Here is a 23,028-nt window from a genome sequence, read left to right on the forward strand (position 1 = left end):
AGCATAGTATTAAATTGCTTGTTTAAAATCTCATCATTAACGCAGGCATTCTGACAGCAAGTATCTTATCAGCTGCAAAGGCTACAGCTGTGTGGATACTGGGTCAAATTGTCATAAGCAGGCATAACTTCTCTGCCTTCAACGGAGTGGTACCTGCTTAAGCCAAGTGGCATATCTCCACAGTACTGCTAGACAATTAATCCTCCCTCAAGTCACTATGTCTATGGCAAAGGGAAAAGCAAGAAATAATATTTTTCGTACTGTTTTCTAATCTCGTTTTTCCTACTTTAATATATTTTTCACAGTGAAAACACTAGTCTTCTATGACAAAATGCTGGCTTCCTACAGATTCCCTTATCTGCTTACTTAATGCTCCAGTAAAGGATCTACATTTTAAACAGAACAATAAATTAATTTCTTTTTTATTGTTCGCAGCAAGACTTTGTATTGCACATTCTTGGGGAAAAGGGGCCTTCTTCTGTGGAATTGGGATATAGTGAAATATGGACTGTCCTTCAATGGAAAAGCTTTCACACCATACACAAGAGAAGCTTTCACACACATACACAAGAGAAGAGCCAAAAAGAGGACAGGTATTTAGAAATTCTATCACCCTTTTTAGCACACTCAGAGAAGGAAGGCTCACAAGCCAGGAAGTCATAATCTTTAGCCAGCTTCTTTGACTATTAACCTGATGCTGAATAAGTAAAAAGTAACGTACAATGTCATATGTTAACATTTTATTGTAACTTCACCTTAATAAAAAGCTTAAAAAACAAAACACTAGTCTTCAAGAGCCTGGTAGATGCTTATTATATATTTATTCATTTATCCACCTAAAGTTACCTAAGCACCTCACAGACATATAATAAGAGAGGTATCTGTTATGAAGTGTTTACAGTCTAAGGAATGGAAGGTAAACACATAGGGAATAAGTAGTGTGAATGGGAGTCAAGGGTTATAAGCAGAGGATAATGAGAATGCTGTGATAGTGCTGCACCTACCTTGGTGGTGTGTTGAGTGGGTGTGGAGAGGAGGGGGGTTCTGTGTTGGTTTTGGTTACTTTTAATTATTTTATTCAAAAATTGTAATTAAGGGGGATGGGTTGTCTGTAGATGAACAAGCAGAACCTGGGGCACAAAATGAGGACAAGAAGGGTCAGGAAGAAAATGGAAAAGGAACAGAACCAGGTGCCGGCAGACTGCAAGCTTTGCCTTCACTAGGAAAATTAGTGCGTGTGTTTTTGCACCATTGCTACCAGCATTTTATGTACTAGTGTAGATGAGGCTCAAGCATTTTTACCATTATGTCTTCCAATCCTGAGTAAATTAGGACCCGGGTAATTCTCCATCCATGTAGGTCCGCCAGCAAAGACTGTAGTGAAGACAGGGCTCAGGTATTTTTCCACCATGTCATCTAATCTTTCTACAAGCAGAGTTGGACAACAAAGTGGGAATTACCTAAGCTTTGTCTATACTACAGCCTCAACTGTTGCCACCATGGAGGGAGAATTATAGCTACAAAGTATGCTAAGGTAGGCAAAGCCCAAGGGACAGAACCAAAATGGGGTGATAAGAAAGAATGGTGGTGTAAGCAAGGAACATAAGGGAAGTGTAGGCAATTTGCTGACACACTTAGATCTGAGAGAAATGCATATTGTAGAGAAGAGTCCATGATGAAAAGACTCTGTATGTGCACCCTGGGTGCCTCAGTCCTGTCAGGACTGACAATGGCAACAACCAATGGCGATAACTACCTTCTCACATTTATTATGGGCTTGATTCTGCAAGGTGCCAAAGGATTCTGCATATGCATAAATGTAAGCACATGAGTAGTTCCATTAACGTCAAAGAGACTACTCAGATGCTTAAAGTTAAGTACATGCTTAAGGGCTTTGCTGCATTGGAACCAGGGTGTGCAGCACCTTGCAGAATCAAGTCCTATTGGAATTTATTTGATTAACATCTATTTGATTTTTATTTTATTCAATGCCTTCATCGTGAACATTAGAAATTCCAGCTGTGTTGCTTACGTGTGACCAAATTAGAGTACAAGCACTTCTGCCACAAAAGCATGAGCATGTGAATTTAAAATGAGGTTCTGATCCTGCAAACACTGGTGTATGTGTTTAAACAAGCAAAATAAACTTTGCAGAATCAGGGCTTTGGTTTTCATGAATACTTGCTCATGAAATCACCTTTTGCTACTATTTTTTCCAGTAAAATTTGATTGCTTGAAAGGTCATTAAAAAAATGGGGACATAAAACATAGCTGAATCAAATTAATTACAAAATTAAATACATATTTACAGGGAAAACTTGCATTACTAGCCCTATTTTTAGTTTCTTTCCTCCAAAACATCTTTTGAAGAAACCTGCAAAAAAAAACAAGGCAAAAAATTTTCACCACTTTCACCTGTGGGGGGAAGATTAAGCAAATCCCTACATGGATCCCTACAAGGTAAGAAGCTAACATGAATAACTTGCTGTACTGCACAGCCCATGAGAACGCCTTGGTTGACACCACACTTCTGGACTTAGAACAGCAAAAAATTAAAAAGGGAGTTTCCACGGCCTAACTTGCTTGTTGCTGAATCAGCAGACTCCTGGCTAAGTCCATTTCAGTGGCTTCCGCAGACTTTTAAATAAGCTTCCATACTGCAAACGCTGGGAAATATTTTGTGTTGACCTTAGAGAACAAGCCATTTTATTACCTCAGCAGGAGCAGACATTAAAGAGGCACCATCAACTTCAAATGTAGTCAGTTTTTTAAAATCAGGTAAAACTAGTTTCAGAGCATTATACCTCCCCAGAGCCCCCTGGAAATTGTTGTGTTTTTGAAATCACATCCTGCCCCCCCCCTTTTTTTTTTTTTTTTTACATATTTTTCTGTACTGACAAGCTATGGGCCCAACCCTTGAAACATTCACACATATGAATAACTTTACTCTAATGAGTAGTCCCATGGGTAACTATAATCCTGTGTTTGCAGGATTGAGCCCTAACTGAATATACAGAAGAAACCATGAAACTGACTAATAAACAAAATGGAAAAACTATAAAGAAATATTTTCTTTCATTTCTTTGAGTTATTGTAACGTAAGTATTATCTATAATATTAGTATGTTAAAAAATTAGACAGAAGTATCATTTTTAAGTGGGTGTTGTCCCTTTACTGCACATTTCAAACAAAAGTATTAACTTACTGGATTTTCAACCCAATAGATCATCTGTTCCGAGTCATCAAAGTCAACATCAACACCATTCTGGACTCCTGCTATTGGAACCATGGCATCATTGCTCTTCTCCGCAGGGTTAAGAGAAATACCATAAATGATATTATCTCTTACAGCAATAAGGAAGGGATGTTCAACTGCGAAAACAACATAATAGAAATCAGAATTATATTCCTATATATTTCAATCAGTAAAGGAAATGGGATGCTATGGGATGGTGTTTGCTAACTGTGCCAGAATTTGTGAGCACACACAGTAAGCTTTTCATAAATGAGTATTTGTTATAACCCTAAAATGACATTTAAGCCCTGAAATCAGTGACCTGGTTTTCAAAAGGGCTGAGAACTTAGCAGCTACCACTGAAGTCAGTGAAACTAGTCATATGAGTAAAGTTACTCAAGTGTAAGTGTTTGCGGGATATTATAATATAGGCCTAATTCAGCAAAATACTTATATGGGATTTTCAATCTGCCTAAGTGATTTAGGAGCACAGGCCCCATTGAACTTCAATAAAACATGTGCTCCTAAGTCAGCTAGGCACTATTGAAAGACCCTTAAGCATATGCTTGATTTTAAGCATGTGCTTAAGTTTCATTGAAGTAATTAGATCAGTAGTTTAAAGATAAGTCAAAGTGCTTTGCTGAATTAATATAAGACCATAACAAAGAACACTTGAAAAAATACTGTTCTAATAAACAAAGCCACTTTTAGTCACTAATCATTCAGTTCTATTAATTGAACTAATAATAAAGGATAAGATTGTCACTTGCCCTAATGCAGGTGCAGAGAGGAGTAAAAGGGCATGAGCCAACACCTAATCTCTGCCAGGATCAGCCTTTGGGAACATGGGAGAGAGCAGGTTCAGCGGGACTGCAGCTCGAGGCCCTCGCCCATCGCCATGAACAAATGAGCAGGGAATGAGTAGAGAGCAGTGAGGAGTGAGAGCAATGCATCAGCTCGAACAGCTGCGCCAGTACTAGTGGAAAAGTAAACTGCACCATGTAAAGGGCAGCAGTAACTTACAACACCTCCGGGAGGGCAGTGGAACCAGGGAAGAATTGTGACACTCTAAGGCAGCGGTTCTCAAACTGCGGGTCGGGACCCCCAGGTGGGTTGTGTCCCCGTTTTAGTGGAGTCGCCAGGGCTGGCTTAGACTTGCTGGGGCCCAGGCCTGAAGCCCGAGTCCCACTGCCTGGGGCTAGGGCCGAAGTCTGAGGGCTTCAGCCCTGGGCGGCGGGGCTCAGGTTACAGGCCCCCTGCCTGGGGCTGAAGCCCTTGGACTTCGGGTTTGCACCCCCCCTCCTCGGGGTGGCAGGGCTCGGGCAGGCTCAGGCTTCGGTCCCCCCTCTTGAGGTCGTGTAGTTATTTTTGTTGTCAGAAGGAGGTCGCGGTGCAATGAAGTTTGAGAACCCCTGATTTAAGGGGTTGTTTACCCTGGGGGGGGGTTGCATTGGTTTAGAGGTGCTGTGCATTTACATCAGGGTTTTGCATCAGTGCAGCTATACTCGTACAAAAATACCCCAGGGCAGACAAGGCCTCAGAGTCACAATTCCCTGCCACGGAGGCTCCTCATTAAGCACAGCTACATGCTGCCCCTTACATGAATGTTAAGTGTCGACCTAGCCTAAAAGGAGGTCACATGGGAAGTGCCTGAGATGCACATTAATATTATACCTAATAACCTAGTTATAAGTTCATTACATACCCATGGAATATTAAAAGCAAGGAGTTTGGTTGGGTTGTTTTTTATTTCACAACTATGAATATGTAGAGCCTGATTCTGTGCTCTGGAGTAACTTCACTGAAGCTCATAGAGTTACATGAGTGTAAAATCAGTGAAGCTGAATCAGGTCCATAAAATATATCCTTCATATAGCTATTACTTTCAATATACATTTACATGATTAAGTTGTATTTTATATAAAATTAATGTCTTATTCCATTTCAATTAAATGTTTGAGACACTAAATTTACTTTGTTAGCATAATATTTTACATTTCAGTGTTACGTCTACATTTTTTTTTAGACTCACCAAGCAAAATGGTAACATCGCTAACACTCATGTCACAAAAAGTTTTAAAAATAGAATTACTATAAAACCTAACCTTGAGATCAAAATTACCAAAGCCATTTTGTAAAGCAAGAAAATGTGCAATCTGGGAATTAACACTTTTCCATCAACATAAGGTTAGATATGCCAATTACCTATGCAGAGTTCCCCAATATCACTCTGTTGAAAAGACCACTATACAGCCAAAATGTGTGTAAGTCAGTTTAATCTTTCTGCTGAAAGTTTGTGCTGGCAAGCTAAACTAAACAATGTCAGCAAGGATTACGATCATAATAAATCTCTGAAGAAGAATGGCAAATGCCTATTCTTTTGTAATCATTAGCGATAATTAAAATCTTTCACCATGAAAAGAATCAGCAGTGTTGTATAATACCCTTTGCTGATAAGATCTGACCTGTAGTAAATCTAATGCATACATAAAATCTGCTGTTTTCTATATGCTGTTTTTTCAATGTATAATAGAAGTTTTAACTAAACAGAATAAAGAAGCCTACACAGATTAAAATCACCTGAAGTTGTATTCAGTTTCTTCACTCAAACAGAAATTTCTACAGATCCCTTTTTCTTGCACAATTCTATGTATTGCACAGCTATGGAATTTAGAAAAAGGTCACAATGGTACATAAATGGATTTAGGAAGTTTCACAGTACGCCCTTGGTTTATGGTCTAGGAAGAAAGGACAAGACTTTCCAAATATTTTGACCCATTGGCTAGTGGCATAAAAGATCCTGCAAACATGCATAACATTTCTCATGTGCATGTTTGCTTGATCACAGGTGTAATCTATTTCTTTCATGGTACTCTCTCTAACCCCAGCCCTACACCTTCTTACTCTAGAGTATAGTGCATACTTCCATGAGTAGCCCCCTTCTCTCCAGATTGAAAAACAAATGTGTGGTGCATATACACTTAAAACACTTTATTTAGTTTATCATTCTTATAGTAAGGGGAAATCAATATGGCTTTTTGAAGAATACACTGCTTAAGGATCTATTCAGAAAAAAAAAAAAAATCACCACCGATTTTCCCTTGAAAACTCAGAGAGTTAGAAGGTGTCCGCTGAATTAGTCACAGAACCCCACTCTTTACTTAACCCAGAAGCATTTCTACCCTAAATTTCATGTGCTCTGGAGCTTCCCCTTGAGAAACACACCAAAGCACTTTGCACATCTCCAGAGCTAAGTGAACAATTCACAGCAAATGCTTTCTTTGACTAATTTAGTCTCTTTTTCTGGTCATGAATTCCCTCCAAGCAATTTATGATTTTCTTGAATTTTTTGAAAATTAATTTGCTGAATGACTTCTGCAAACAACCCTTGGTCTGCAGATTGGTCAAGAGCAAATCAGTGTGTAATTATCTGATATCTGAAACTCAAATTGGGTAGGTTAGTTTTGATCAGTCCCAAGTCACGTGTATTTGTAATACTAGTTTGTGCCTCTAGAGGTCCTGAACGTCGTACTCAGAATTTTTACCCAAGGAACAGCAGATGCATGTTGCAACAGTTCCTATTGTTCTCCATAATTCATCTCTTTGCCAGCCTTGGCAATTAGGCATTATTAGTTACATACACTGCAACATGATATTCCTTTGGTTCTCTGATTGGATTACTACAAGTCTTAGAATGAGGTGTCTAGTCTGAATAGTTAAAAAAAAGTTCAACATTCTGTTAATATTCTCTAATATTTACTAAAAATTAACTCTTTTCACTAGTATTTCTGCCAAAAACACCCAATGTGCTGAATGCTTTTAAAAAATCTAGCTCCTTTATAGGTGCCTAAATGGGAGCTGAGTTCTTTCAAAAATCTGCCCCCAGAGATTGCGAGTGCTGAGCATTTGAAAATCTGGCCCAGAGCTCTTGCAAAAATTTGGCCCCAAATCTTCAAGAAAAAGTACATTCCATGCAAACGGCCTAAAATGATGTAGGATATATTTTCCATAAATAGCAATCCACCATTTTGTGTGGTACATCCTGCCCTAGCAGAGGAATGGACAATGATCCAACGGGGGTTTTTGGTTTGCTTGTTTTATTTTTTTGCATCTCTGACTATTATAGTCTTACCTCTCATGCAGTTCACATTATCAGGAGAAAGTGTCCATCCTGAAGGGCAGGCACAAGAATAAAACCGAGGCCCTGATGAAGAAAGCAAGCACAGGTGGCTACAGGAAGATGATGCACAAGAATTGATACCTAGGATTAAAAAGAAAGCACTGGTAAATCTAAGAAGTAACAGTACAATAGGTCATGAAGTTCTGTGCATACACTCCGAGTCAATGTCTATTTAGGTCCTAATCCTATAAAAGTTAAAACTGTTGGACAAGTCCACAAGAGTACTTTATTTGTATTTCTTTAAATGCAGGAACTACGTTTTCTAGAAGCAGGAATGCACTAAGACACTGTAACACTGAATAACCTTCCCAAGTTGTTTGTTAAAACAACAGTGCTGTTGACATACCAGCCATTTCATTTCATTTGTATAATGCAGAACATTGGAGTCCACCTGCAATGCCTGATGTCCCTGCATGGCGAGGGGTGCAGGATTCCCAGTCCATGATCATACTAACCTTATCCATATCGGCAAATTTAGAGGATTTAAATTCATTCTCAAGGCTGGGGTTTTCAAAGTAGCCCAAGAGAGTTAGTTAAGTGCTCAAATCCCATTCAATTTTAGTGGGAGTTGATTGCCTAACTCCATGGATCTCTTTGAAAATCCCAGACTAAACTTTTAAAATGAAAATTACAGAGAGAACATGGTCTCTCTGATCACCACTGATCTACTTATTGCATTTCCAAGTTAGATTGCTTTGTTTAATCCCACAAGTTTGCCACTAAGAGGAGTTCTCATGAAGAGTGATCTTCACATAATGAAATCATGTTTTGAAGCTACCCCTAACAATTAGCAGCAGGCTAATCTAGCTAATCTGAGAGGCCTACAAACTCAAGGATAAAATGTCATCATTTCTAATTTAAAACCTACCAAAAATTAAAAAGAGATTAACAAGACAGCAGTAAGGCAGCAGCATAAAACCAGAACTCAAGATAGAGAAGAATAATACAGTAGATTAATATAAAAACATAAGAACCACCATCCTGGGTCAGACCAATAGTCCATCTAGCTCAGTATCCTGTTTTCCGACAGCGTCCAGTGCCAGATGCTTCAGGGGAATGAACAGAATAGGGAAATTATCAAGTGGTCCATACTCTATCACCCAATCCCAGCTTTTGGCAGTCAGAGACTTGAGGACACCCAGAGCATGGGATTGCATCCCTGACCATCTTGGCACACAGCCATTGAAGGACATAATCTCCACAAACTAACTTACTTATTTTTTGAAAGCAGTGATACTTTTGGCCTTCATAACAGCCCTCCAGCAATGAGTTCCACAGGTTGACTGTGCATTGTGTTAAGAAGTACTTCCTTATGTTTGTTCTAAACCTGCTTCTTATTCAGTTCATTTGGTGACCCCTGCTTCTTGTGTTACGTGAAGGGATAAATAACACTTCCCTATTCACTTTCTCTACACCAGTCATGATTTTATTGACATCTACCATATCGTCCCTTAGTCATCTCTTTTCTAAGATGAACAGTTCCAGTCTTTTTACTCTCTCCTTGTATGGAAACTGTTCCATACCTCCAATAGTTTCTGCTTCCCTTCTCTGTACTTTTTCCAATTTTAATATATTTTTTTTTAAATGGGATGACCAGAACTGCACATAGTATCAAAGGTGTGGCCACACCATGGAATAGTACCATTCTTTTCCCTTTCCTTTTCACTATGAATCAAAGTAAAAATGTTTAAGAAGCAAGCCAGCAAGATATCACATCTAAAAATGTTACATAATTGTGTGCAAGCAATTCACCCACCTATTCCAGCCAGAGACGTTTTACAATGTAAAACACATTCTAAGATGTCGGTTGTCTTAAACTAAGTAACTAACTAACTAAATAACATAAAAATAAATAACATAGAAACTCCAGATACCAGTTCCTTACTATACATTTTGCCTGTTTTGAGTTTTTATTGCCAAGATTACTTTGTTTGATTTATCACCAGGATGGATGGACTGGATCAACCCCCAACAGCCAGGGAATACCGTTAACAATGTAATCTTATTTTAAGCCATGCCCTTTGTTGGCATGAATGATTCCAATAGTGTTTATGTATATGCATATTGCAGATTTTGCTTTTGTGTTGTCAAAGTTACTTTGTTTGACTTACCACCAGGTTGTTTAACAGGATGGACTGCAACAATCCCCAAAGGCTGGTGAATGTTATAAATCATAATTGTTTGGTTTCCTCCATGCCACTTGTTGGCCCGAATGACTCGATTAGTGTATCGGTCACTCCAATACACAAAATCTTCAAAGAGAGTCAGAGCATGTGGATGCCGTAATACCTAAAGGCAAGAATATTTACCAATTTAGTTCCATTGGTATTATTATCCAGTGCTTGCACTGAAATAACAGCAGAGCTAAGCACAGTGGAAAACATAACAGCTGTCACCCCACACACATCCTTCAGTACGTATACAAATGATTTACCCTCTCCTCTGTCACCTGAGGATAGGTGCTAATTGCTTTTCTGGAAAAAAATAAGTTTTTAAATGAAAAAGCACTTGGTAAATAAACATTAGTCTGTCATTGTCAAATATAAGATGCATAGCCTGGAAGATCAATAGAACTGTCAGATGTTGTAAGGGTAGAACAGAGGGGCCTATTAAATAAAGGACTGGGTGTCGATTTTCAAAGGTATGAGTGGAAAAGTCAATGGGAGATGGGTGCCCTTTGTACCTTTGAAATCCCCTGTTGGTTACTGGCCTGTTGTAGAGGGTCGCTTATCCAAATCTGGGGGAAATTAGGTTTGGGTTAAAAAAGAGGGCTGAGGATTATAGTGATCCAATTTAACAAGAACTGGTTTGTCCTGCCATAGAAAAGTGGGGCCAGAGCCTCAATTGTTGCAAATCCAAGTAGCTTCATTGATTTAAATTGAGTTATGCCTATTTATAGTAGCTGAGGATTTAACACATCCTTCATATTGCAGTACAGAGAACTCATGTTTACGCAATCCACAATTATGGCAACTGTTACCAAGACTGTAACTAAAAAAAGAACACGGCCCAGTTTGTCCCCCTACACACTCACTCTGACACACACACCTTTCATCCACTTAATAAACTAAACAACACAAAACGGACAGTTAACTTCAGTTATGGCCACTCCAAATAAATCTTATATTATGTATTACATATGCATATTACATATTACAGATTTAGTTCATATTTTCTATCCCATATAAAGGGATAGATTCCTGTTTTAATATGGAAAGATTTGTGAATGTAATTCTTATTAGCATTAAGAGGAATTCCATACATTAATCCTCACATACTTCTATGTTTCTAATAGCATTAGCTGATAAACCTGTTCAGCACTATATAAAGTACTGAATCCTGCTTGTGATTAAATAGGTGGTATAACGTGTGGATAGGCAGTACCATGGGCAAAGTTGTGCTGCAAGCAACAATGTGTACCATGAGGAGATGGAGATGAGAGGTACCAATGATGACCTGAAGTATAGTAGCAGATATTAGCTGCCACCACACTGGAACTCACACCATGACGATAGGTGGGGGCATGCTTTCCTCATTTGCTCCTCTCAATAGCGAGTACTAGCAACACAGAGCAGCAGCACAGGGCATATTATGGCAATCTCATTGTTAGTCAGAATGTCCCTTATGTTGTTCAAACCTTTACATAACATATTCAGCTACATCCAATGCACTGGGTTTAGTAGCAATGGAGGATAGGGCCCTTAGACTTCATGCTATAAAACAGAGCCAGATGAGAAGAAGGATGGCTCAGTGTTTAGGTCACTAGCCTGGACCTAGGACCCCAATTTCAATTTCCTGCTCTGCTATATGACCTTTGGCAACTCACTTAATTTCTTAGTTCCCATCTGTAATGGGGGCCATAAAAGAACCTTAGAACCATGGGAAACAGTTTTTTTATTACTATTGTCTTACCAAGTCACTTGCTACCACCTGTCGCCTGTGGTTTCCATTGTAATCACAAAAATCAATATAATCAAGATAGGCATCAGCAAAGTAAAGCAGTTTATTTGGATAATCAATGGAAAGTCCATTGGGCCAGTAGATTTTATCACTAACAATAACTGTTCGCATTGTGCCATCCATACTAGCTTTTTCAATTCGAGGATTTTGGCCCCAGTCTGTCCAGAACATCACATGAGCACTGTAAAAAGTAATGTGTGGTTACTGATCGAGAAAAATTATTTGGATATTGAGAAATCTCAGAGAAAGTCTTGTTAAGACAAAAATAAAATGACACTTATGAAATATACTATGCAATAAACAGTATAGGAATCAATGTAGGATTAGTGGATTAGGATTCTTCTTTTTCAAAATAAGTGTAACCATATCTTTTTTATAATAAAACATTTTTAAACATGTTTTCTGCTATAGCTTTAATACACAATTGGTAATTCTAACAAAGTTATTTTATAATCATGTGATTATTTTTCAACTCTTAGATAAAATGGTTTACATTCCAACTCCTGAACTGCTTAATGCCAACTTAATAAAATAGACATTTGTGTCTTTCACGGTGTGTCCCCTATACAGCTACCATATTATTGTAACTGAGCAGCTCAGCATGACTGACAGCATAGTTCAGACTCAAGCTGTTAGAGAGCACAGTAGACTGCCAACGCTCTGCTAATAAAACAATATATGGATGCAGGGGTTTGTCGATTTACCTTCCACTATTCAGTACTGTCAGCAGCAGTACATAAATAGTGGGGGGGGGGGGGGGAATTCATCTGCCATTAATATTCAGCACTGACTGTTTTGTCACATCTTCAGATGGGAAAGCACTTAATGAGTTACTGGCAGCTCTCCCAAATTAACGTAGTGTAAATGTTTTCAGTGTGCAACAGAACCAGCTCTGTGCTATACAGGCATGACACATTAGACTGTATGTAGCTATGGGATGCAACACTGAATAACCACAACATATTAACATTATAAAGCATAAGCTCTTATCTAAGAAATAAGTGTTATTAGAGAGACAAGGTGGGTGAGGCAATATCTTTTATTGGACCGACTTCTGTTGGTGAGAGAGACCACAGAAGTTGATCCAATAAAAGGTATTATCTCACCCATCTTGTCTCTCCAATATCCTGGGACCAACACAGCTACAACAAGACTTCATACAAGTAAGTGTTAGAACATCTGTCTCAAGATAACAAAGAGTAATTAAGGTGAAAGACAGTTAACAAATGGCTGTATTATACTATGGTTTGAATAAGGTTAAGTGTTTCCTGTAACTGAGACTTGTGAACAAACTTAGTTTAGTAAACTTGAAATTTCCTATAATCCAAACCCTAATTGTTACTTACAATTACGATAAATTTGGTTACATCTTAAATATTGCACTTTGGGTACAAATTAAAATTATTTTACCATTGAAATCATTATAAAATACTATTTTTTAAAAACAAAAACAAAAAAAATCTTACTTAATTCTGGGATCTAACACTAGTCCCCTTGGGTTTGTTATATTTTCACTAATCAGCACAGTCCTGTGGCTCCCATCCATTCTAGAGACTTCAATTGTTTCCAGAACAAAGTCTGTCCAGTAAAGATTGCGACCTACCCAGTCTACCGCTATATTTTCAGTCACGGTGACACCACTGTCAAACACCTGTTAAAAACATCAAAGAGATAGTTGGCACTAAATAATTTACAATTCACTATTGGTAACATCTCTTTGAAAGCTATGGAAAAGAGGAAACAAGTAACCTTTACCCTTTAGATTTCTTATACAAAATAAGGCCCAGTCTATGAACCCCATGCTCCCATTGGTGAGCAATTACCTGAGTAGTCCTATTGACATCTATGGGACTACTTGGGCAAGTAATGGCCCACAAGCAGTAAGAAGGGTTTACATTCTGGCACCAAAAAGGAGCTGGAATAATGTCAGCGTAGCATTAATACATCAAGGCCACATGCAAGACTATCTGTAGAGTATGTGTGTGTGTGTCAGTCATCCATCACATTTTAAACTTACTTCCTGCAAATTGTGAGCTGCTTCACTTTCTTTAAGTTACCTTCCTTTTCATTACAATACATGGAGAGCTGCCTCTTCCTTCTTTAGAGAGACAAAGTGGGTGAGGTAATATCTTTTATTGGACCAACTTCTGTTGGTGAGAGAGACAGGCTACACAGAGCTTTTCTTTAGGTCTAGGAAAGGTACTCAGAGTGTCACAGCTAAATAGAATATTGAACAGATAGTTTAGCAAAAGTAATAAGCACATATTCTAAGGGACCACTTCACCTTGAATGATCCCTTATAACATGTGCTAACTACTTATGCTAAACTATCTGTTCAAGTCACTCCATGCATCTGAAGAAGTGGATTTTTTACCCACGAAAGCTTATGCCCAAATAAATCTGTTAGTCTTTAAGGTGACACCAGACTCCTCGTTGTTTCTGTGGATACAGTCTAACATGGCTATCCCTCTGATACTTTGTGTTCAAGCTTGTATTTATCTGTGACACTCTAAGGCCATGTCTATACTGCAGACCTATACTGGTATAACTTGTCACTCAGGGGTGTGAAAAATCCACCCCCCGAGCGATGTAGTTATACCAGCCTAATCCCCTGTGTAGACAGCGCTATGTCGACAGGAGAAGCTCTCCTGTCGGTGTAGGAGTGTCTTCACTTGGGGCACGTCTTCACTTGCTACGTTAAAGCGCTGCCGGGGCTTGTGTAGTCGCGGCATAGCTTTAAAAAAACCACCTCCGTGAGGGGAATAGCTACCAGTGCTGGGAGTGCGGCTCCCAGCACTGGTACACTGTCTACACTGACACTTTACAGTGCTGAAACTTGCAGCACTCGGGGAGGGGGGGTTTCACACCCCTGAGCGAGAAAGTTGTAGTGCTGTAAAGTGCCAATATAGACAAGCCCTTAAGCACTGCAGCTGTGCCGATGCAGAGTTTTAAGTGCAGACATGCCCTGAGTACCTTTCCCAGACCTGAAGAAGAGCTCTGCGTAGCTTGAAAACTTATCTATCTCACCAACAGAAATTGGTTGAATAAAAGATATTACCTCACCCACTTGGTGTCTCTATAAATCTGGGACCAACATGGCTATGACAACACTGCATCTTCCATCTTTGTTAACGGAAGATATAGTATATTGTCTCTTCCTTTATAATGAAAAGAAATAAAAGACTATATTCCCCAACAGACTTACTATTTTTCGGTCCGTGCCATTTTGATAAGCACTCCAAATCTTATCTTGTGTGGTGTCAGACCAATAGATGCGATCAGTGACTGAATCAAAATCAATAGCTACTATATTCCTCCCATCTCGAACCAGAGAATAAATGCTGTGTGCCTGAGAGGTGATGTTGTCTACAACAATTTGGTTACGGCTTGCCACTAGTAAGAGAAGATTCCCAGACTCTGCAAAAGAAACGAAACAAATGCAAACAAATAAACTATGCAATAGTAACCCCATAAACCATTCAGAATGTTTTTCTAGGGGAGGAAAATGAACCACTAAGATTTTATAACTTGGCCAAATTTGAGTGGGTTTGTCTCAAGCCAAAGTATGGAGGTGCTACAGTTTCTTAATAAAACAAGCTGTATACATTTTTTTAATATGGGTAAAATAATGAACTTTTCCCTAATTTTGTTCTTGAAAGCGTCTAAACCATTTTTGTTGAAACTTTAAAAAAAAAAATTAGCCTGAGGTAGACACCTCGTAAGGAATATTTCAGCCAGAACAGCTAAAAATTTGGCAAACATTATAAGCAACTGAAAATGGGAGCTGTTGGTTAACGTGCACTATAAACAATGTTACCTGCACCACCTATAATGTAGATATTGAATACACTATGTATGTTTTGTCTACAGTGTGTGTTGAGGGGTACCACCCAATGCTCCCAGTTATTTGTTTCAGCCAAGCTATGTTTGGTACAAGAATGAAGGTGGAGGGTCAAAGGTAGCCTTAAAGTAGCCACTTTTCTAGGGCCATCCTAGGACGGGCTAGCCCCAGCATAAGTCAGGGCATCTTCAGGGCCATTCTTTCTAACATACAGCTGCCCATGATGTCAAGGACTCATCACTCCAGCAGGCAGTAATTGCCTAAGTGACACTGCCATGCTCCTTTTCTCTAACCACACAGTCTGCAAGGAGTGTGGTGCAAAGCTGCTCCAGCATCTGGGGATTCCCCTTACCACAGGGGAATACCCTGGTGACAAGATCCACTGGGTTTGTGGCTCCTTTGTACTTCTGGAATGCCATGAAGAAACTACAAGACAATGGAGAATGACGACCAGTGGGTGACATTCGCTGCTCTACGGAAGGCCAGTCCAAAGCAATATTTAAGTCTTATGTAAGGCTGGGACTTAAGTGGTTCATAGACCTTGCAATCTGCCCAGAGGCAAATTTTACTCAAATTTTACTCAAAAACCTGAGAGGTGCTGAGCATCTACACACCCACTCAACACCTTCCTCCAAAACATACTTTCACAATCCCAACGTTAGAATTCCAGAACAAGTCATTTCAAGAATATTGGAAAGGATGATAATTACTAGCTAGCCTCACAGCTAACAGTTTTAATATCCAGGGTTATATGCCAGGAATTACTTTAAATGACTATTTTTATAACCTCCTGTAAAACAGGGGGTTTGTAGCATTATCAAAATCTCTGTGTACATGATGCTGTGGACTGAATCTAAAACCCCTACTCACTGTTTTGGATTTTATATCAGTATTCCTCACCTGCAGCTTTACAAGTCCTTCCATTGGCTTCTAAAATGTATCCTTCATCACAGTAACACCTCGAAGACCCTCTTTCATTGTAACAACGCTGACTGCAAAAGCCTGGAGGTTCACATTCATTAATATCTTCACAGGTCTTGGAGTCATTAGCAAGATAGTATCCGACTGGACATGTACACTGAGCTCCAAATGGCCCTTGAATGCATTCGTGAGTACAGCCAGCATTACTGTCAGAGCAACTCTCCTGATCTGAAACAGGGGTGAGGGAAAACAAGCATATTTTTTTCAAAGTTTCTATGCTTGCGTCAATCCTGTGCATTTGCACTATGAGCCACATTCTGCTTTCCAATATACCCATGCAACTGCCAATTATTGAGAATGTGGCCAGGATCTTTATTCATCACACTAAAGTATAGTATGTATAATTCATAAAAAGGAAAGTATGTTAATAATATTTGTCACTATCATGTAAAAGGAATTCAAAACATAAGAGTGCTTTGTTAAAGTTCTACAATGCTTAAAAGCAGAGTTAGCTGGAAGTACATAAATCATTTACAGTGCAAATGGGAAACTGAAATATTATTAATACACAATAATTTAATATGTTTCATACCTGGCTGGGGTTCATCTGAGAGCGTGCATTGATTAAAGAGAGGAAGGAAGCAAGGAAAGAAAGAAAGAAGTTACACTTAAGTGAAAAATCAACAGTCACAATCAACATAATTCTGCTCACTCATGGGTTTTAGATTAAAATCAGAAAAAAACAAGGTTAGAAATATCTAAGAAAATAGTGAAGATTGAATCCAATTTAATTTTAAATGACAGTATATTTGATCAAGTTCCATTTTTAAAATGTCGGGCATAAGCAAATAGGGTCTAATATTTTACTCCTCGATAAAACAAACTCTTTACTGAAGTCAATGGAAGTCCACTGAATAAAGAATGCAAGATTGGGCTCCCAATCACGTGGAGTGAATTCACTGGAATTGCCTTTCTACTGCAAGGTGCAGTTCACCTGTCTGAGATTCACACTTAACCAAACTTCATATTGAATCCCAACACATTTCTGAGTTCACAATGAATCTTGCATTTTCTGCTAGAAATGTTTCTATGCCGCATATACAACAAAGAAGCAGTGATGATGCTCATTGTGTTGCATAACTTTTTGAAACAGCACAAAAGTTTCTAGACTATTATACATGCTAAACAGCAACTTACTGCAGAGTGGGGATTCATCAGCTCCATTAGGACAATCTGCGATGTTATCACATACTTTGCTCAGATTCACACAAATGCTGTGACCTGGACATTGCCACTGCCAGCTGGGGCACCGGAAAGGCTGAGTGGGACAATCTCTCTCATCACTCATATCCCTGCAGTCATTGTCACCATCACAGATCCACGCTCGATAGATGCAGTTTCCATTCTCACAGCGGAAAAGAGATGGAGGACAGGTCCTGGCAGGACATCTTTGATGTTCATCCGAGCCATCTGCACAGTCAGGATGGCCATCACATTCCCAGTTAGCAGGAATGCAATTGCCATCAGACTGACACTGGAACTCATTCTGGTGGCACATCCCTGGTGGTCTTGTAGCTAGAAGAGTGATATTTGGTGTTAAGGAAAGTATTTACATGCTCAAATGAAGATGCAAATACAAGGGGTCTAATTCAACTCTGGTATAAGTGGGTACAATTCTTGAGAAGTCAATAGAATTGTACCCACTTGCCACAGGTCCAAGTCTGGCTACAGACAGGAAGTTTTAGACTCTTCTAAATACTTTTGCTACTTTTTTAATGCAAAAACCAGGTAGCTTCATTCACGTTTCACACTGTGTTGAGTATGTACACATTAATATGCACACGCACGCATGTACTCACACAAATTGCTACAAGTCTTTGAAACAGCAATTATCTGCTCGCTATACCTCAAAATCTTGATTAATTTTAATGTACAAAATTACTCAAAGGAACTAGCTCAAATTACAAAGTGTTTAAGCTTCAGTTACGGTCTAGCTCTTGTGGGTTATAAGATTTCAAAAAAGTATCATAATTCTAAATATTTTAACATTTTCTTTCTAAATCTTAAAAAAACAATGCTGGGAGCAAGTCTGCCAAAACCCCCATTCGAGGTTTGGATCCACAAAGAATGAAGACGCTAGCCTATGCCAGAAAATTTGCTCTTGTCTGGAACCTACTGTATGCAGAGTTTCTGCCTGGGAGAAATATTTTTAGACTAAGTATTTTGAAAGTAGTTTTGAGGTTATAATAGTGGGTGAGATACAGTTTTTATAAACTTTAATAACCAGAGCCTTTATTTTAATGTCTATGCATCATAGTGTACTTACGACAACCAATCTCATCTGAATGATCATTGCAGTCAAAAACACCATCACACTGGTAATAAGTATTGATGCATTGGTCTCCACTTGCACATTTAAACTCTGAGGCACTACAGTTGTATACTGCAAATGAATAAATACAGTATTGCATTAGCTATTACCTTATAAAGGGCTAGATTGTCCCTATCTTGTCTGTAGGTACAAAAGATAGGCAGATGCAAGAAATCCAGGCTTTATTGCAGTCTCTTGCTCCCTGGAGCACAGAAACTATAAAGCCTTTGCACCCCCTGGGAAACCAGATTCCCCCCAGTGGCAGAGAGAAAGCAGGTTGATGGCACTCTGCACCAACTCACACAGCAATGGACATACTACTCATACACACTGGGGAATTTTAGGAGGAATTTTGCGTCTCTGAGCAGCTCCATGCCAAACCCACTAAGAGCCTGTGCTTACATGGCATGAGAGAGTTCAAAGAAACCAGCATGTGCAACAAACAAATTCATAAATAACCATGTTTACGAGGGAAATTATACTTACTGCAATCACGCTCATCTGCTCCATCTACACAATCCTTGTCCCCATCACAAACATAAAATGGGTCAATGCAGCGATGGTCAGGACACTGAAATTGACCAGGTTCACATGTCCCTGTAAAATCTATTAAGAGAAAAATAAAGGTATTTGCATTCTTTCCTTTCTACCTTGAACCAGCAAAATGGTCAGAACATGAAGACATCAGAATCAACTCTCTTAGCTATGCATGCTGTCTAACAGCTAACAGCAAGATAAATTAAAAAACATTCTACCATAGACATTAGTACAAGGTAATGATTTATTTAGCTGCAGGTTGGAAGTCATGCAAAATAGGACCATAGAATCATAGAAATGTAGGGCTAGAAGGGACCTCAAAAGGTCATCGGGTCCAGCCCCTCCCCCCCCCCCCACTGAGGCAGGACTACATATATCTAGACCACCCCTGACAGGTGTTTGTCTGACCTGTTCTTAAAACCTCCAATGAAGGGGATTCACAACCCCCTAAGTAATCTGTTCAGTGCTTAACTATCCTTAAAGTTTTTCCTAATATCTAACCTAAATCTCCCTTGCTGCAGATTAAGATATTTACTTCTTGTCCTACCCTTAAATAGACATGAAGAACAATTGATCACCATCCTCTTTATAACCAAGCCTCCAACCTGTGAGAAGGAGACTTGCAGAAGGGTGACCAGGGAGCTTACGCTTTACTCCATTGCAAAAATTCTGTAAGCTATTGCTGGGTGAAAACATTCACCCTATATTATCTGATGGGGCCTTCCTATCAATAGACTAGTCGATGGCACCACTCATGTATGTAAGTGTTTATAACACTGCGCCTTAGTTTCTTTGATTTTGTAAACTGCAATGCAATGGGGTTTTGCAGATACCACAATTCAGAGCAATATAGTTGTCACAATCACATCATTTTTAATAGTGACTGCTTTGTATTTCCATGTGGTCTTAATATTTGAATGTATGTTGGCTTTTCCAAGTCTCATAAGACAGAATAGTATTATTCCAAGTTCCATATTGGTTCTTTCTTTCCTTCTGAACATATTTATCCCTCTCATATACATATGTACATATATTTATGTAATCTATACACACTGTACTGCAAACCAGATAATTCTGACACTTACTGCAATTTTTTTCATCTGACCCATCACCGCAATCATTATCTGTATCACATAGCCAGATCCTGGGAATACACCTGCTATTGTCACAGGTGAACAAGGTTACAGGGCATGAAGTGGGACCCTGTGTAGGACAATGTTGTTCATCACTGCCATCAAGACAGTCATTATGTTTGTCACAACGCCAGCGACCTGGAATGCACTGCCCATTGCCACAGGTAAAGGCTGATGAAGCACAAGAATTATCTAAACAAGAAACAAAATATGAAAACATTTGTACAGCAATAGCTCCAAAACTTGCCTTCCTTGAAAACACATTCAAGGACTGTAAATGTAATTATGCAATTTCTAAAACTTGTATCAAAACCATTATTTATGGCAAGAAACCATCAGTAATTTTAAGAAATACATTCTTAGAACAATTTTTGAAATTGTAATTATTAACGATAAGGTAAAAGGTAAAGGTTTTAAAAAATATTTCAAAACAATCAAAAAAAGAAGAAAGGTCACTTGCTCCTTCATTCTCACCAAAATGACATCTTAGTTTTTCTACAGTAACAGTACAGATCCAGATTCTACTCTCAGTTACATACATGCAACTCCCAGTAAAGTCAATGAGACCCTTAATTATAAATCACCTTGAAAATGCCAAGCACCAAATAAATGTGGTATTCATCAGATATCTTGTCTGTATTATAGTATCAACAGTAATTCTCCTACTACTCTCCCAGTTTATTTTTGATCAACAAATTTAAACACTTTGTATGTTTGAGCCAATTTTTTTTTTTTTACAGCAAAGCCAGGAAATGAACAGTAAAGGCTGAAAGTGCACTCTCCATTCACTTTACTGTGGAATGGGAGAAAAGACATACAGGCAACAGGCTTGGGAGAACTCAGGGAGATAAAATAAAAACCTTTCCAAACCTTTACCCAGAACCCAAACCCTGACACAATTTTGTTCAAACATCCACATGCCTCTGCATTTACTAACTTCATCTGGGAGCAGAAATATCAAAATGCTACAAGCAGCTATTCTTGTAGTACCCTGCAACCTAACTAATCCCTTAAAGTTTACTAATGGAAATCTCCTAGGAAAAGCCACTCTTGTGACACTGCAAGCCCCATTTTCAGTCAAAAGATATACTGTCTAAGCTTCAGGGGCCCAATTATATATCCCTTATTCATGTAACTCCAATGGGACTGGTCACATGGATTAGGAAGACTTCTAAGATTTGTCCTCAAATAAACACAAAAAATCAATGCAGACTGAGCCACCAAAAGTGTCTGCAGTGCAAGTATCACTAACTGTAAATTACAAGGACAACTTACTTAGTGATCCACAGTTTTGTTCATCACTGTTATCATGACAATCATCAACACCATCACACCGGTAGTACCTAGGCACACATCTTCCATTGCCACAGGAAAATGAATAGGAACCACACTGCAAAGTGGGTGGCTCATTTGATGGATCTTCAATACATGTCAGCTGATTAGGACCCAGCTTCATACCATATGGACAGCCACAAACCCTCTGAAAATTAGGTACTGGGAAGCAGAAGTGGCTGCAGTCTCCATTGGGATTTGTTCCTCTATTACAATAGTTAGATCCTAAAAAGAAAATGCCCTGCGAGATTAATATATGTTCAATTTGTAATAGTCTGGAAACTGTTAAAAAACATTGTTTATCATAAAACATAGCATAAACTGTGGAAGATTAATGATGTAAAACTAAATGATCTGGGTAAAGTTTTAAAAAAATATTTAGGGCCTAATTCTGCTCTCACACTAGTGCAAAGTCAACAGGGTTAGAGTGGTATAAATGAGATCAGAAGCAGGCCCATAGTACAGCAAGTGTTTAATAACACATTTCTCCTAGTAGGAAACAAATCTAACAACATGCTACTTATTTTGGCTCCAATTCTGGCAAGTGTCTGGAAACAGATACACACGTATGCTGCAAACTGGAACTTCTTCCTGAGTAAGGATAATGGGATTTGACACAATATTTGTACAGCACCTTGAAAATGTAAAGCACTACATAAGTGGAAAGTCTCACCACTAGATTTTGTTGCATTTTTTGTTAAATTGGTGGATTTTTCAGTGCCAGTGTACTGCATGTAGTACTTTATTCAAATAACCTCATGCACAGAATTTCAGCTTAGTGAAAAGACTAAAACAAAATTTTAACCATGTAAAAGGTGATAATTTAAAGAATGGTACAGCATGACTTAGAAGATGTTTAGTCCAGTCTTCAAGTTTTTGTCACAGACAAATAGTGCAGTTTAATCAAAATACCCTTTATTTATGAAAGTGGAAATATTGGGTTGTAATGAATAATAAACTGGGAAGAATGTAATGAAATTATAATTTCATCTTTATGAGGTTATTAAACAACTAACAGATACACCCATGCAAAACCACACTCAGTCACAGAACACTGAACTACATAATCAATGAAAGCCCAATGGGGTAACCTTTAAAGGTGAGAGGGCAAATCCTTTGACTCTTTTGTGAGTACAACAAGCTAGCTTACCTATTTGAGAATGAGCATCATAAGATTTTACATGCATAATATTACTAATGCCCCTCCTAATAATAGTCATTTCTCCTCCATCTGATTTCCTCACTCGAACTATTCCTCCAAGTCTCCAATCAGTAAAATATGCATAACCTGTATTGAAAGACAGTTAATACTTAGTAACAGTTATAATACAATATGATACAAAAGGTCAAACGATGCTGGATAAAACCTCAATGCTGGTCATGTAAATCTAATGAATTCTCATGCCTAAGTCTTTCAGGAAAAACAAAAAATGGCATCAAATACAAAATGATTGCATAATGCATTGTGGAAGCTATTCCATAAACTGATTTGCCACTAAATCTGTAGAAATACCTGCT

At 38.6% G+C, this 23,028-nt stretch overlaps 1 protein-coding gene across 1 annotated transcript in view; it reads right to left on the reverse strand.

Moving 5' to 3' along the window:
- Positions 1-23,028, reverse strand: part of LRP2 (LDL receptor related protein 2) — a 174,718-nt gene that overhangs the window by 84,294 nt on the left and 67,396 nt on the right. The window contains exons 20-33 of the mRNA XM_065412898.1: positions 22,661-22,798; positions 21,454-21,735; positions 20,131-20,370; positions 18,995-19,114; positions 18,464-18,580; positions 17,335-17,712; positions 16,730-16,744; positions 16,117-16,365; positions 14,581-14,792; positions 12,842-13,026; positions 11,328-11,556; positions 9,527-9,704; positions 7,368-7,496; positions 3,206-3,372 (exon numbers count right to left, since the gene is read on the reverse strand). Of these exons, the coding sequence (XP_065268970.1) occupies positions 3,206-3,372; positions 7,368-7,496; positions 9,527-9,704; positions 11,328-11,556; positions 12,842-13,026; positions 14,581-14,792; positions 16,117-16,365; positions 16,730-16,744; positions 17,335-17,712; positions 18,464-18,580; positions 18,995-19,114; positions 20,131-20,370; positions 21,454-21,735; positions 22,661-22,798 (2,639 nt within the window). The remainder of the gene's footprint in view (positions 1-3,205; positions 3,373-7,367; positions 7,497-9,526; positions 9,705-11,327; positions 11,557-12,841; positions 13,027-14,580; positions 14,793-16,116; positions 16,366-16,729; positions 16,745-17,334; positions 17,713-18,463; positions 18,581-18,994; positions 19,115-20,130; positions 20,371-21,453; positions 21,736-22,660; positions 22,799-23,028) is intronic.

Source organism: Emys orbicularis, chromosome 11, assembly GCF_028017835.1.
Source record: "Emys orbicularis isolate rEmyOrb1 chromosome 11, rEmyOrb1.hap1, whole genome shotgun sequence".
In the NCBI taxonomy this organism is placed as follows: domain Eukaryota; kingdom Metazoa; phylum Chordata; order Testudines; family Emydidae; genus Emys; species Emys orbicularis.